The sequence below is a fragment of the Tiliqua scincoides genome, chromosome 9 (genome assembly GCF_035046505.1).
Source record: "Tiliqua scincoides isolate rTilSci1 chromosome 9, rTilSci1.hap2, whole genome shotgun sequence".
Lineage (NCBI taxonomy): Eukaryota > Metazoa > Chordata > Lepidosauria > Squamata > Scincidae > Tiliqua > Tiliqua scincoides.
In genome coordinates, this window is record NC_089829.1 from 2,242,436 (window position 1) to 2,257,068 (window position 14,633).

The following is a 14,633-nucleotide window of genomic DNA, read 5'->3' on the forward strand; positions in this document are numbered from 1 at the left end:
AGCAGTTTACAGAGAAAAATCAAATAACTCAATGGCTCCCTGTCCCAAAAGGGCTCACAATCTAAAAAGATGCAAAGGAATACCAGCAGACAGCCACTAGAACAGACAGTGCTGGGGTGAGGTGGGCCAGTTACTCTCCCCCTGCTAAAAAAAAAAAAGGAGCGCCCACTTGAAAAAGTGCCTCTTACCCAATTAGCAGGGTAAACAACGGGCACAACTACAAGGCACAACTTCAAGGCACAAACTGGCACAATTACAAGGCACAACTGGCCCTCTTGGGCCTGGGAGGTGCCCTCTGTGTATAGGGGAAGGCATGGGCGGTGTCCATTTGAGAGTTGGCACAGCCCACTGCAGAACACCAGGGGCAGAGCCAGCCTCCCCTCTGGGATTCATGGCCTTGCCAGCCTCAGAGCTTGCCCTTTTGGTCGGCATTCAGCCACGGTCAGTATCGCTGCTTGAGTTGTACAGTGTGCCATCTGCAGTGAGACACGCCCACGTGCCTCACTGTCTTTACAGGCCAAACTTGAGGGGGCTGGCAGCAGGGGAAGGCACTAGCCCTTCTTCAAAGTTGCCTGCAATTGCAGGTTTGACGCTGGCTCTGGTATGGCCACAATTCGGCATCCCTCCATCCTCAAACTGGGCGAGTTCCACACAGTCCGCCTCTACCGCAACCTCACCCAGGGCTCCTTGGTGCTGGACAACCACCCTCCAGTGAATGGCACGTCGCAGGTGAGTGGTGGACTGGGCTAGCAGCTGCTCTGTGGCACAGCTCCTAAAGGATGCAGGGCTGAAGCAAGCAGGGGCTCCATGGCCCCAGGTGGAGCTGGACTAGGTAGAGAGGCCCCTGAGCTGTGCCGTCTGTGGGCTTTGGCCCATCACCGGAGCTGGTGCAAAGGGCTCTACCTTCCTCTTGGCTCTCCTTGGAAGTGGAGGAACCATTCCTCCCTCCCACCCCTTGTTACTTCCCTGCACAGTGGCCCTGAAGCCAAGCAGGCTCTCAAGGAGACTGGCGGCACTGGGCAGCAGCACCAGGGCCAAGTTTCTGGTGCCTGCCAGCTTTGGTGTCCACATGACTCTTGTCCCCTGCCGAAAGGGACCCCTTGCTGCCACTGAGCTGAGTGGGAAGGGCCCACATCAGCAGCACAAGGGCCTCCCCAGCCCTGCACCCTCTTGGCCAGAGTGGGGATGGCCACTCTGGAAGGCTTCTGAAGGGTCATGGGCAGCTGTGTTTCTAGTGCACAGTGTACAGCACGCCCAGGCTCTGAGTTCGAAGGCTCCCCTTAGCCATACTGGATCCTGTCCTGGCCAGCCTCTGCTCCTCTTCCTCTGCCCAGGCTGCTTTTAAGGTCACCCAGCCTGTGGCCATGCATGGTGAGCAACCCAAACGGAAACACGAGTGGGGGGGACGGGACACGGGGTGCCTGCAGAGCACCCACCTCACTGACACTCTCTCTTCTCTGTCCCCAGGGCAGATTCCAAGGGCTGAACCTCAACGAGGGCCTTTACTTGGGCGGGTACCCAAATTATGCAGCCATTGCCAAGACAAGCCTCAGCAGTGGCTTCATAGGTGAGGGCAACCCTGGAGGCCAGGGCACATGGGCTGGGCTTGGGGGTGGGGGTGCTAATCGTGCAGAGTGGCTGCCTGTCTCCAGGTGTCCCACCGCATGCTGCCTTCCACGGAGGTGAGGCAGTCAGGCAAGTCGGCTCACCAGTCTGATTTTTCACTGGGAAAAGGCCAGAGTTGTCCTTTGAGCCCCTATGCTGATTGCAGGGGGTCCCCACTAAGATGAGAGCTGGAGCCAGTTGGCAGTCCCACGGGCATCCTCTGTGTGTGTGGCCCCGCCAACGGCCATGTTCCACTACTCGTCAACTCCTCCCCCTCCCTGACATGTCTCCACCTCATGCTTCTCTCCGTCTCTCTTAGGATGCGTCCGCCAGCTGCTCGTCCAAGGGAAGGAGGTGATCTTCAAGGACTTTGATCTGCAGGCCCATGGAGTCTCCAGCTGCCCCACCTGCCAGGACCAGCCATGCCAGGTAGCTCTCCATAGTCATGGCAGCAGCCTGGGGAGGGGGGAGGCAGCCACAACAGAGGGAGGCTGGTGGGCCCCATGCTCTGCCCCCTGTCCATGGGACCTCTACCCCGCTGAGGCCCATGGGCAATGGCTAGTCTGGAGGCAGTGACCCTCACCCCTCCTTTCCCCCCCTGCCAGAACGGAGGCACTTGCAGGAACTCAGAGAGCAGCAGCTACATCTGCGAGTGTCCCCAGGGCTTTGCTGGCAGCAACTGTGAACACCCCCAGGCCTTGCGCTGCCACCCAGGTAAGGCCTCTCAAGCCCCCATAGCACCCTGGCTAACCTCTTCCTTCTCTGTTCCTGCCAGAGAGCCGGGGGCGGGGGTTACCCGTGGCTCAGTCAGTCCATGTGGAACAGTTGTGACCAGGCTTATGCCCCCCCCAAGACGCTGGCAAAGGCAGCCTCTTCTGGGGAGGGTCCTGCCGTATGGGTCACCCTGCCTGGAGGGACACCCTTTCCCTTCCAAGATGTCGGAGGGAGGGGAACTGCTGCTGGGGGAGACGCGACTTGGCCAGGCCAGTTGCGGGCCTGGCTGGAGGAGCTGCACGAGGCAGGGCTGACGCTTGCTCTCCTCTCAGAGGCCTGCGGCCCCGACGCCACCTGCGTGAACCGAGCCACTGGGCAGGGCTATGTCTGCCGCTGCCTGCTGGGCAAGTACGGAGAGAGGTGCACAGCGGGTGAGTGCAGGGGGGAGAGTGGCCTGCAGTGTGTGTGGGAGGGGGGTGCGTGGCCAAGGGGAGCCCCAGCTCAGCCACTCCCCCTTCTCTGTGCCACAGGCGCCACAGTGACCACCCCCTCCTTCCATGGGGACGGTGCCTTCATCTCCTACCCACCCCTCACCAACATCCACTACGAGCTGCGGTTGGACCTGGAGATCAAGCCGCTCTCCCCTGATGGCCTCATCCTCTTCAGTGGGGGCAATGGGGGCCCGGGGGCTGACTTTGTCTCACTCAGCATGGCCGGTGGGCACTTGGAGTTCAGCTACGAGCTGGGATCAGGTAAGAGTGGCCCTGCTGCGTAGTACTGGCAGCCCCCCTACTCTGCCTTCCCTCCTGGCAGAAACACTTCTGGCCTTGCCCCAGCAGCTTTTCCGCAAGGCTTTTGGAGGCCTCGCTGGGGGCACCTCAAAGACCCTCCCGTGTGGATGGCGAAGTGGCACAGGGCCACCCCCACATGGTGCTGCTGCTGCTGCTGCTGCTGCAGCCTTCCCAGCTCCCTGTTCCTCGCAGCCCTGAGTCCGCCTACCTCTCTCTCTCAGGGACAGCCATCCTGCAGAGCGTCAAACCCTTGGCGCTGGGTCAGTGGCACAGGGTCATGGCTGAGCGCATGAACAAGGACGGCACCCTGCAGGTGGATGACGAGCGGCCTGTGAAGAGGTCCTCGCCCGGGAAGAGCCAGGGCCTCAACCTCCGCACGTCCCTGTACCTGGGTGGGGTGGATGAGGCCATCCAGCTGCCAGCGGCTGCCAACGTCTCCAGCCCCTTCTCTGGATGCATCGGGGAGGTGAACCTTGGGTGGGAGGGGAGGGGAGGGGAGCAGACCCCTGGAGCAGGCACAGGGCCAAGTGGCTGGAAGGAAGGGCTGGGTTGCCACTTCCATGGGACACAAGGGGATCAGGCAGGCAGGAGGAGGGCAGGGGCTGTGGCCCCATTCCTGGCTGCTTTGCAAGAGAAGGGAGGCCATGGCTGTGCTTTCCCCCCACCACCAGGTGTCCATCAACGGGAAGAAAGTGGACCTTTCCTACAGCTTCCTGGAGAGCCGTAGCATCTCGCAGTGCTATGACAACTCCCCCTGCGACCGCAGGCCCTGTCGGCATGGGGGCAAGTGCCTACCCACTGGCGAGTTTGAATTCCAGTGCTTGTGCCTGGATGGCTACCAAGGTGAGGGAGGAGAGGGAGCGGGGTGGGCCCACTCCTGACAGTGGGCGGCCCCAACCCCCCTGGTCTCTGAGGAGGGGCCGGTCCCCCTTCCTGTGCACTGCACTGCATCTCCCCAGGCTCCTCTCCCTGCAGGTGAGCGCTGCGAGGTGTCTGAGGACCGGTGCCAGCACCCCTGCCTCAATGGGGGCGTGTGCAAGGAGGCCGTCTGCGTGTGCCCACCAGGCGTCCTGGGGCAGTACTGCGAACACGGTGAGCCCAAGGGAGGTGGGGGCAAGAACTCAGCCGAAGGGCCTCTCTGCCCCCAGGCCCGCCCTGCGCAGAGCTGCACATAATCTCCCTGCACGTCTATTGCCCACAGATGCTGCACAGCCCCAGCTGAACGTTGACTGGACTTCAGAGGGCAGCGGGGAGAAGGGTATGGCTGGGACCCTGCTCTGGGGGGGGGGGAAGGAGTGCCACCCCACCCCCAGTTTCATCCCACCCTTGTAGGGGGCCCAAGGTCACCTCTGGCAGCAGCCTTCCCGCCCCAGCTCCACTCCCCCAGCCTCCGCCCAGCATGGCCTCCTCGCCCTGGGAGCCCTTTGCAGATCCTGCCCGACTCTCACCTTCCCTCCAGCAGATGCTCCGGGGCAGTACGGCGCCTACTTCCAAGATGGTGGCTACGTGGCACTTCCCCAGCACACCTTTCCCAGGAGGTGAGAATCATCCAGAGGGCTGGTGTCATCCCCCTCCCCCCATGCCAGGCCCACCCTGAGTGGCAGTCCCGGGAAAGCCATCAGTTATACAGGAGGAGGAAAAGGGCTGGGGGGGGGCAGGGAGTCTACAGTTCACCAGGAGGGGGTGGGACCTCTGCAGGTGGGAGCATCAGGCCAAGGCGGGGGTAGGGTCATTTCTATAGCCAGCACCCCGTGCTGGGGGCCCTAACGACCTTCTTCCCCTCACCATCCTCGTGCTTTCCTCTCCTCATAGCCTCCCTGACTTGCCAGAGACGATAGAGATGGAGGTGCGCACCACCTCGCCCAGCGGGCTTCTCCTCTGGCAGGGCGTGGTGAGTGTATGCCAGTGGGAGGGGACCCGCCTTTGTTGGAAATGAGGCCCGGCCAGACGTGTTTGGAGGCTGGCAAGCTGGGGCTGGAGGGAGAAGAGATGGGAATCGGCCCTGGTGGGGCCTCGGGAGCCAGCCACATCCAGCAGGCTCCTTTGGGGTTGGGCAGCACTGGGGGGGCCTCTTTCCTGGAGCAGCATTGGTGAGAGAGAAGGTGTTGGGGCGGGTGACTCGTGAGACCAGCAGGGGCCAAGAGAGCATGCACAGGAGCTCAGACCATGGGGATGGGTTGGTTGCTGCCACCAGTTGCATGACTGTATGTGGGTCGGCTGTGCCTTGCTGCGAGACATGGGTGTGGCACCCCACTGTTGCCTGCTGATGCTTTGCCATGCTGTGGCCCACTCCTGCATGTCATGCGTGGCTGGGGAAGTATTCCTGTGGCTGCTGCTCCTGGCCACCCCAGGCGGGCTGCCCCCACCCTTGCAGCCCGAGGCCTCATGTGCATGGTGTTTGCCGCTTCTCCCTCTCTCCTTCCCCAGGCTGCCATGGAAGAGGATCTTGCTCAGCATGTGGCTGAGGTTTGTGGCACTGTGAGAATGCTGCACTGCATAGCGCGGGGAAGGGAGTGTGCATAGCGGTGGGAGGGGATGCCCAGAAGGCTGCAGGCAGGAGGGTTGCTGTGCCAGCAGCAGAGAGGCAGGCCTGAGCGCCCAGAGCGGCTACCCATCCCTCCTGGGGTCTCTGAATCACACCCACGAGCAGCCCCAGCTGCCAGGGGGGCTTCTCACTCTGCCTCCCTGGCAACTGTTGGTCACACCTGCTCTGTCCTCCCCCACAGAAGGACGGGGAGAGTGGAAAGGCCAAGGATTTCATCAGCCTTGGGCTGCAGGATGGACACCTGGTGTTCAGGTGAGTGGGGCACCAGTGCTGTGACCTTCTTCTCAGAGCCGCCTTCCCTTGTGGTGCAGTAGGCCACAGCCCTGTCTCTTCTCCATGACAAAGACAACCTGTCTTTTGCAGCTACCAGCTGGGAAGCGGGGAGGCCAACATCCTGTCCGAAGACCCCATAGATGATGGCGAGTGGCACAGAGTGATGGCCATTCGGTGAGGAGAGCAGCAGGGCAAAGGGGCGGTGCTATGTTTTGGCCATGGGTTGGGAGGATCTAATGTGGGGGATCCTCCCCACACGCTGAGGGAAGCCAGACTGGCAGAAAGAATGTTTGGCAAGAGGAGCAGCAGACGCTCAGCACACCCCTTCCTGCTGCTAGCTCCTCTGGTTCAGTGGCCGGATGGAGAGGATGGTGGTGGTCAGATGCCCAGCTGTTATCCCAGTCTAAGGAAACCAGGCCGGGAGAAGGGATCTGAGGAAAATCTCCCGCCCCAGCCAGGAGAGGGCAGTTCCCAGGGCTTGTGTTCAGCACCTTGCCATAGCTGGACAGTCACACGACTGAAAATGGACCAGACATATACAGAATCCCAGTATAGACAGTTTATTAAAAACCCAAAAGCAAAGGCAGGGAAAGAAGTAGGAAGACGTGCCACAAGCCACGTCTGGTGAAATACACCTGGTCGGGGCTGAGAGGTCAGCCGCAGAGGAGGAATTTGGCACAACTGGGACTGGCACTGCCAAGCAGAGGGAGCCAGGCAGCTGCTCCAGAGCAACCACCCAAACCACCAAGGCCGATGCAGGCTGGCATGGACTGGCAGGGCCAGCAGCAACTCATGGCCCTGAACAGCTCTCTCTGGATAAAAGGCCCCATGGCTGGCCACTCATAGGGCTTCAGCATTTACTGAGGGGCGACCATTTCACACCCCAGCCACAGCCTCTGGCAGCAGCCCTGGTGAAACAGCCCCCTCCCTGCACCCTGGTGCTTGTTCTTCAGAAAGTCAGGGCTGGTGATGTCATAGGGTTGCCTGACCTGGGAAAGGAGAAGCCCCGTCCTGACTGCTCCACCCCTTCACCTAGACAGGTGGACTTAGCCGCCCAGTGGGTGGGCACTCACCAATCTCTGCAGAAGACTTGGTCAGGAGCCACTGGTCTGGGGGGGAGGAGGCATTGTGGCATCCCAGAGGAGCATCCCAGGGGGGTACCTTGAGGGAGGGTGCAGCTTCTCAGAGGAGGTCTGGGGAGCTGGAGGTGCCCATGGAGAAGGGGAACAAACCTTGGCACTCCTTGGAGAGCCATTCCTGGGCTGCCAGAAATGGGTGTAGTGTCTCCCCTGGGTCAGTTGACTTCCGTGTGCCAGGGCCCCTACTCTGTTCCTGGGGGCTGAAATGCAGGTGCCGCCTTGCCATGCCTTATTTATGGAGGCTGTTCTGTCCTCAGGGAAGGGAAAAAGGGCTTCCTGCAGGTGGATGGCGAGGAGATGGTCAGTGGGGAGTCCCCTGGCAAGAACGTCATGGTGAACACCAGAGGCCATGTCTATCTAGGTGAGCCCCAATGATCCAGGAAGGCTGTGCAAAGGCCGGGCCGGGTGGCCTGCAGGCCCAGGAGCATTTCTGTGGTAGAGGGTGGGGTTGGCCCACCTGCCAGTTGAGCCAGGATGCTGACCATCACCCAGCATGCCACAGGTGCCTTGAAGGCCCATGTGGTGATGGACAGGTGGTGTGGTCTGGCCCAAGGGTAGGGGGAAGGGAGGGCCTGCTGGTGCTGAAGCCCAGGTGCTATGCTGGGGGTGGGGTGGGAGAGCAGCCCCCATCTGCCTGTCCAGCTACTGAGCACCTGGGGGGCTGGGTCCTTGTTGTCCACAGGAGGAGCACCTCACATCCAGGCCCTCACAGCAGGGAAGTACCGCTCAGGAATCAACGGCTGCCTGAAGAACGTGGTGCTGCTGAACGCGAGGCCTGGCCAGCAGCCGCAACAGCCGATCGACTTCCAGCACCAGGTGGAGGCCAGCTTCCGCACCCAGGAGTGCCCCTTGTAGGCCAGGCCAGCCTCTGCCACTCACTGGGCTCCTTGTTGGCAGTGATTTTGTCTTCAGGCCAAGCAAGAGACCTTCCTATCATTATTTTATTATTATTGTTATGAATTTTTTTTAGGAAACAAAAAAATGATGCTTTGCTGCTACCAAAAAGAGGGGGGGAGGGTTCTTTGGCTGTGTTTTTGTGCAAGTGGCAGACCAGCAGCAGGCCCTCCAGCCCTCATGCCCAGGAAGGACAGAGAGGGGGCGGCATAGCCAGCACCAGGAAGAACCGGAGCACCGCATAACAGGACTTGTGCAGAGCCATGCCACAGCGCAGCAGGAGTGCTGATGGAACACGCCTCCCAGCGTGGGGGTGTGGGGTTGCCATGCTGCTTCCCCACTCCTGCCCCAAAGAGCTCAGCTGTGATAGTGGGCAGGATGCAGTCCTTGGCTGCGCCTGCCCCAGAAGAGGAGGTCTCTTGCGCCCCGGGGCAGTGGTTGAGATGGCTGTGTGTGGCCAGGCTGCCAGCTGCCCCCCCCCACTTGCCTGCCCAGCTGCTGCTTGGAGGGCACAGGTGAAGCTGGAGCTCTGCCCTGTGTCTGGGGGCAGTGGCTGCCCTCCTCTCCCGTCTCTTCAGTGCCTTACCCACCCGGTGGGGTGCTGGCGCTGCCTGGTGTACCCCCCCCTGCAAGGACCAGAACGCTCCTCTCTCCAAATGGGGGCAGGGAGGCAGGCAGAGTGCTGTGCTGGCCACTCGGTAGGGCTACCCCCTCCACCCACCGGCTCCCCCTGGAGGGGGAGCCAGAGTGCCGCCAGGGCTGGGCGCGGGAGCCCTGCAGGTCCTGGCTGGACAAGCGCACCCCTAGGCCCCTGCCCGAGATGCCTGTTCTGGGCGGCGCTGGCCAGGGCTCCTCGGCCCCTCAGCTAGGGGCTCGCCCCCGCCGTCGGCAAGGGGCGCTGCTGCTCGGCCCGCGCCCGCCGTCCCCGCCCTCCGTACTTGCGGAAATAAATGGTGCTGAACCCTGCGAGACGTCTGCGGCTCCGTCCTGGGCGAGGCAGCGCGGCGGGGGTCTCCGTGCTGCGGGAGGGGGTCGGCTGCGGCAGCAGAAGCGCGGGAGGCTGGGCAAAGAAGGCCGAGGCCGCCTCTTCGCGGAGCGCCCCGGTGCTGGGCGCTCCGGGCTCCTCCTCGCGGGCCGCGCCAGCGCTTGGGGGGCTGCCAGCCTCGCCCCCCCCCGCGGGGCAGAGGCGAGTCGCACAGCCGCGTCTTCGCTGGCTCCGAGCGGGGTCACGTGCAGAGGCGGCAGCCATGCCGGCGCCCGCGGGGCCCCTTTGCAAGCCCGCTCTGCGGGGCTCCGGCCGCGCCCTGCCGCCCGCCAGCGAGCCCAGCAGGAGGAGGCGTCCGCCTGCGGAAGGCGCAGAAGAGGCCGGCGTCGGGCAGCCCGACGGCGCTGGCGGTGGCCCGTACCTGCTGGGGGAGCGGCTTTCCTGGGCTCACGGCAGAGGAGGCCTGGCCTGGGGCGGGCGGGGCCGGTGCGTAGGAGGGGGCCCAGAACTTTCCTGGGATGCGGCGTTTTCCGATCCGCCCGGACTTGCTGCCCGCAGGGGCTGTGGGGACAGCACGAGCTTGTGGCTGCAGCTCCTGGCAAGCCCTGCGCGCTGGGCCGGGAAGGCGGACGCGCCCCTCCTTCAGATCTGGGGGGAAACGGGCTGCGACCAGCACTCCGGGCCTCGTGGAGCTGCTGCCCAGAAGCTGCGTGGGATGCAGCTGCTGCAGAGGCCCGTTTCGGTGCGCGCAGGACGCAAGACGGAGCCGCGCCTTTGTTTGGCCCGGTCCTCGACGGCAAAGTTCTCGGGTTCTCCGCGCTGCCCCGCAGGGCTCTGCAGCGGGCAGTCAGCAGCCCTGCACTCTGAAGACTATTCCAGCGCCCCCCCCCCGCTTTGCCCCCCTTTGGGAAGGGCCCCGAAGAAACTGCGCCCGGGGTAAAATTCCTCCCAGAGGCCCTGCGGGGCTGGGCGCGGGCAGGAGCAGGGTAGGCCCCCCCTTGCTGCGCCGCGTGGCTGCCCTCGCACACTAGGTCGCGGGGGACGCACCGCCCGCGGCGGCAAGGGAAGGAGCCCTTCGCGCGGCGGGCGGGCGTGTTCAGCCCCGCAACTGCGGAGAAACGCGCGGGGCGAGGCGGCCCGCATGGTCAGCTGGCGGTCGGCACCCGCAGTCACGAAGTAGTGCCGCCGGTCTCCGTGGGACAGCAGCGCCGCGCCGCCCCATCCCCGTGGAGGGTCCGCCTGCCTGCACTCGTCGACCAGGCTCGCTACGGCGGGGGCCGGACGGAGAGAACGCGGGCGAGCGCGGCAGAGCGGGGCACCTGCTGACCTCAGCCGGACGAGGCCCTCGGGCCACCGCAGACCCTGTCGGGGCCGGGCTGACTCTCCCTGCGGGCACGCAGGCACCCGGCATGTCGTCGGATCAGCCCCATGTCCCCTCGTTCCCAGCGGCACGAACAGGAACCAGACGTCGGGCCTCCACCCTCCCCGTCGTCTGTTACAAGGCCAGCGGCGTAGCTGTGGCAGAAGCCTCCGCTGCTCCCCCTTCAGGCCACTGAGGCTTCTACAGCAAGAAATTCGGAGCCCTTCGGGGTCCAGCAGCGGTCCTGTGCATCACGTTCCCATGTGCCTTTGTGCCATGAGCCATGCCAGATCGGGAGCGTTGAACAGCCAGCTCCCCCTTTGGTCATGGTCTGATTTAGACCCAGCACACCAGATGAGAGCCCCAAGAACGGAGGCCAGGAGCTCAGCTTGGCAGGGCAAAGAAGAGCAGAGGCTGCTTTGCTCGCCTCACTGTGTGTTAATTCCACTTGGGAGCTTCAAGGCACTGCCTGACCCCCAACCAATAACTTAGGGTGGCCAAGGCTATCGCAGCTGCCAGCAGCACTTTGGAGAGCTACTGGCTGCAGCTGGAACTGCTATCCACCTATTCTGATCTGGGTGCCAGCCTGCAAAGTGGAGCCACCTCTTCTGCCTACCCCTTTCTTCTACACCTATCTTTCCCTCCGCCATTTTTCTTCTTGGTCCAAGAAAATAACCAGAACTAAGGCCACTGCCTCCAAGTGGGGGCAGCACCTGGATTTGCTGTGGTTGCAGACAGGGAAAGAAAGTAGGAAACTGGCAGGGCGGCTGGGGGGGGCCAGGCCCACCTTGTGCTGTGCATCCCATGTGCTCAAGGATCTCTGGTTAATTACTGCAGCCAAAAAAAAATTGTTACAGGTTATAAGCTTCTGTGTCCCAGCAGGGTTGCCACAAGAGGAATGCACCCCCTTGGTGTCCAAGTCCCAGGGAAAGAGGGATGGAAACAAAAGCGGGTGTTGTTGGCCCAACAACTGGGATGCTCCCCACCAGGCCACGGAGTTCTAGAAAGGAGATGCTTCACCTTCCCACCTCCTCCACCTTCCCTGGGTTTGCCCCAGCCCCAGGGGAGCAAAGCAGTATCCTGTCCAGAGTCTTCTCATCCATGGCCCTGAGTGCCTTGTAAAGCCCTGAGCCCTACCCTTCCCTTTCTGGGCTATCTCTTTCCCCCTACAGCCTCAGCCACACCATTTTGGACAGCATCACCCCAGGGTAGGGAGGCCCTCATCCTGTGAGGGGCAGCCAACCATGTGCCTTGATGGGGGGGGAGGGTGCAGTTGGAGGATCAGACCTACAGCCATGTGCCAATAGCTGCTCCCCATCAGGGTTGTGATGGGACAGCTGGAGTCGCTGAGACAGTGGGGCAATCTGGAAGTGCATAAGAACAGCCCCACTGGATCAGGCCATAGGCCCATCTAGTCCAACTTCCTGTATCTCACAGAGGCCCAGCAAATGCCCCAGGGAGCACACCAGATAACAAGAGACCTGCATCCTGGTGCCCTCCCTTGCATCTGACATAGCCCATTTCTAAAATCAGGAGGTTGCACATACACATCATGGCGTGTAACCCATAATGGATTTTTGCTCCAGAAACTTGTCCAATCCCCTTTTAAAGGCATCTAGAACAGATGCTGTCAGCACACCTGGTGGCAAGGAGTTCCACAGACCAGCCACATGCTGAGTAAATAAATATTTTTTTTTGTCTGTCCTAACCCTCCCAACACTCAATTTTAGTGGATGTCCCCTGGTTCTGGTGTTATGCGAGAGTATAAAGAGCATCTCTCTATCCACTTTATCCTTCCCGTGCATAATTTTGTATGTCTCAATCATGTCCCCCCTCAAGCAGAAGGCAGCTGCTCCTGAAGGCCAGACTTAGCATTGTCATTCTGGGCATGCGTAGAATGTACATGGGTTTAACTTGGGCCACTTTATTAAACACAAGTGACCAACTTTAATGCATGAAACCTTCTGAACATCTTTCTCCCCCTCGTCAGTCTGGATAGACAAAAAAAACTGCCATCCACGGCCAATTCAGATGACAGAAAAATTCCTACCCAACCCTCATGATGAGCGACCAGCTGATCTCAGACTGTACATACCCATCATGGCTTGTAACCGATGATGGATCTTTCCTCCAGAAATCTGTCCTATCGCCTTTTAAAGGCGTCCAGGCCAGACACCATCACCACATGCTGTGGCAAGGAGTTCCACAGACCAACCACACGCTGAGTAAAGAAATATTTTCTTTTGTCTGTTCTAACTCTCCCAACACTCAATTTTAGTGGATGTCCCCTGGTTCTGGTATTATGTGAGAGTGTAAAGAGCATCTCTCTATCCACTCTGTCCATCCATTACCTGCATAATTTTGTATGTCTCAATCATGTCCCCCCTCAGGCGCCTCTTTTCTAGGCTGAAGAGGCCCAAACGCCGTAGCCTTTCCTCGTAAGGAAGGTGCCCCAGCCCAGGAATCATCTTAGTCGCTCTCTTTTGCACCTTTTCCATTTCCACGATGTCTTTTTCGAGATGCGTGACCAGAACTGGACACAATACTCCAGTATTCAGATGTATTCAGAAGTGGATTCAGATGTAACTCAAGCTTCTGCTTGCTCAAGCCCCATTCCCTGGAGACTAACCTTGACAACTATGTACACCAGAATCCACTCCTTAGATGCTGCATCCTCCCCCCCCCCAGCATGAATCAAGAGGTGGGAGAGAATGGTAATAACAAAATAAAAACACATAACAGCTTTCTGCACTTCTCATTCTTGTAAAAAAAACCAACAATCTGCAAAAAACTCTCAGTTTTGACTATTCAGTCCATTTGCTGATGCTGTGCCACCCACCTAGTACTTTTAAAGTTATTGTTATTATGTCAATTTTGAATAAAAACACATAACGCTGCTTTCTGTACGTCTAACTTTGGAAAACACTGAAATTCGTGAAAAAATAAAACCACTTTCTCTCATCTCTACTGGTAAAAGCAGACCACCCGGGCAAGCCACAGGTGCCCCTCCCACAGGCATTTCATGTGCACTTGCCAGAGACACCTCAGTGAGGCACCCTCAGGCTCAGCTGAGCCTGCCCATGTGGAACTGGCAAGCGTTGGAAGGCCAGCCGGGGGCCTCTGGACACTGCTGGCCAGACACGCCCCCCAGCAGCCTTTGTGCCCATTGCCACCAGCCCCCAGACAACCATCAGGACAAGCGCCCACCTGGGAATTCCCTCCACAGTCAGGGAATTAGAGGACAGGTCCTCTCGTGGATTGAGAACTGGTTGGAGGCCAGGAAGCAGCGAGTGGGTGTCAATGGGCAATTTTCACAATGGAGAGAGGTGAAAAGCGGTGTGCCCCAAGGATCTGTCCTGGGACCGGTGCTTTTCAACCTCTTCATAAATGACCTGGAGACAGGGTTGAGCAGTGAAGTGGCTAAGTTTGCAGACGACACCAAACTTTTCCGAGTGGTAAAGACCAGAAGTGATTGTGAGGAGCTCCAGAAGGATCTCTCCAGACTGGCAGAATGGGCAGCAAAATGGCAGATGCGCTTCAATGTCAGTAAGTGTAAAGTCATGCACATTGGGGCAAAAAATCAAAACTTTAGATATAGGCTGATGGGTTCTGAACTGTCTGTGACAGATCAGGAGAGAGATCTTGGGGTGGTGGTGGACAGGTCGATGAAAGTGTCGACCCAATGTGCGGCGGCAGTGAAGAAGGCCAATTCTATGCTTGGGATCATTAGGAAGGGTATTGAGAACAAAACGGCTAATATTATAATGCCGTTGTACAAATCGATGGTAAGGCCACACCTGGAGTATTGTGTCCAGTTCTGGTCGCCGCATCTCAAAAAAGACATAGTGGAAATGGAGAAGGTGCAAAAGAGAGCGACTAAGCTGATTACGGGGCTGGGGCACCTTCCTTATGAGGAAAGGCTACGGCGTTTGGGCCTCTTCAGCCTAGAAAAGAGACGCTTGAGGGGGGACATGATTGAGACATACAAAATTATGCAGGGGATGGACAGAGTGGATAGGGAGATGCTCTTTACACTCTCACATAATACCAGAACCAGGGGACATCCACTAAAATTGAGTGTTGGGCGAGTTAGGACAGACAAAAGAAAATATTTCTTTACTCAGCGCGTGGTCAGTCTGTGGAACTCCTTGCCACAGGATGTGGTGCTGGCGTCTAGCCTAGACGCCTTTAAAAGTGGATTGGACGAGTTTCTGGAGGAAAAATCCATTATGGGGTACAAGCCATGATGTGTATGCGCAACCTCCTGATTTTAGGAATGGGTTAAGTCAGAATGCCAGATGTAGGGGAGGGCACCAGGACGAGGTCT

General features: G+C 59.7%; 1 protein-coding gene across 13 annotated transcripts in view; it reads left to right on the forward strand.

Annotated features, from left to right (window-relative positions):
* HSPG2 (heparan sulfate proteoglycan 2) overlaps nucleotides 1–8,927 on the forward strand; it is a 79,570-nt gene extending 70,643 nt beyond the window's left edge. For 11 of the 13 annotated variants that reach the window (XM_066637750.1, XM_066637754.1, XM_066637757.1 and 8 more), the window contains 16 exons: nucleotides 585–729; nucleotides 1,468–1,567; nucleotides 1,925–2,034; nucleotides 2,211–2,319; nucleotides 2,652–2,750; nucleotides 2,850–3,071; nucleotides 3,332–3,576; nucleotides 3,782–3,953; nucleotides 4,086–4,202; nucleotides 4,312–4,368; nucleotides 4,570–4,648; nucleotides 4,923–5,001; nucleotides 5,837–5,907; nucleotides 6,019–6,102; nucleotides 7,325–7,428; nucleotides 7,750–8,927. In XM_066637750.1, the coding sequence (XP_066493847.1) occupies nucleotides 585–729; nucleotides 1,468–1,567; nucleotides 1,925–2,034; nucleotides 2,211–2,319; nucleotides 2,652–2,750; nucleotides 2,850–3,071; nucleotides 3,332–3,576; nucleotides 3,782–3,953; nucleotides 4,086–4,202; nucleotides 4,312–4,368; nucleotides 4,570–4,648; nucleotides 4,923–5,001; nucleotides 5,837–5,907; nucleotides 6,019–6,102; nucleotides 7,325–7,428; nucleotides 7,750–7,922 (1,966 nt within the window). In that variant the 3' untranslated portion in view covers nucleotides 7,923–8,927. The remainder of the gene's footprint in view (nucleotides 1–584; nucleotides 730–1,467; nucleotides 1,568–1,924; nucleotides 2,035–2,210; nucleotides 2,320–2,651; nucleotides 2,751–2,849; nucleotides 3,072–3,331; nucleotides 3,577–3,781; nucleotides 3,954–4,085; nucleotides 4,203–4,311; nucleotides 4,369–4,569; nucleotides 4,649–4,922; nucleotides 5,002–5,836; nucleotides 5,908–6,018; nucleotides 6,103–7,324; nucleotides 7,429–7,749) is intronic. The other 2 variants (XM_066637752.1, XM_066637763.1) reach the window with 1 other exon arrangement.
* Nucleotides 8,928–14,633: the final 5,706 nt, after the last annotated feature.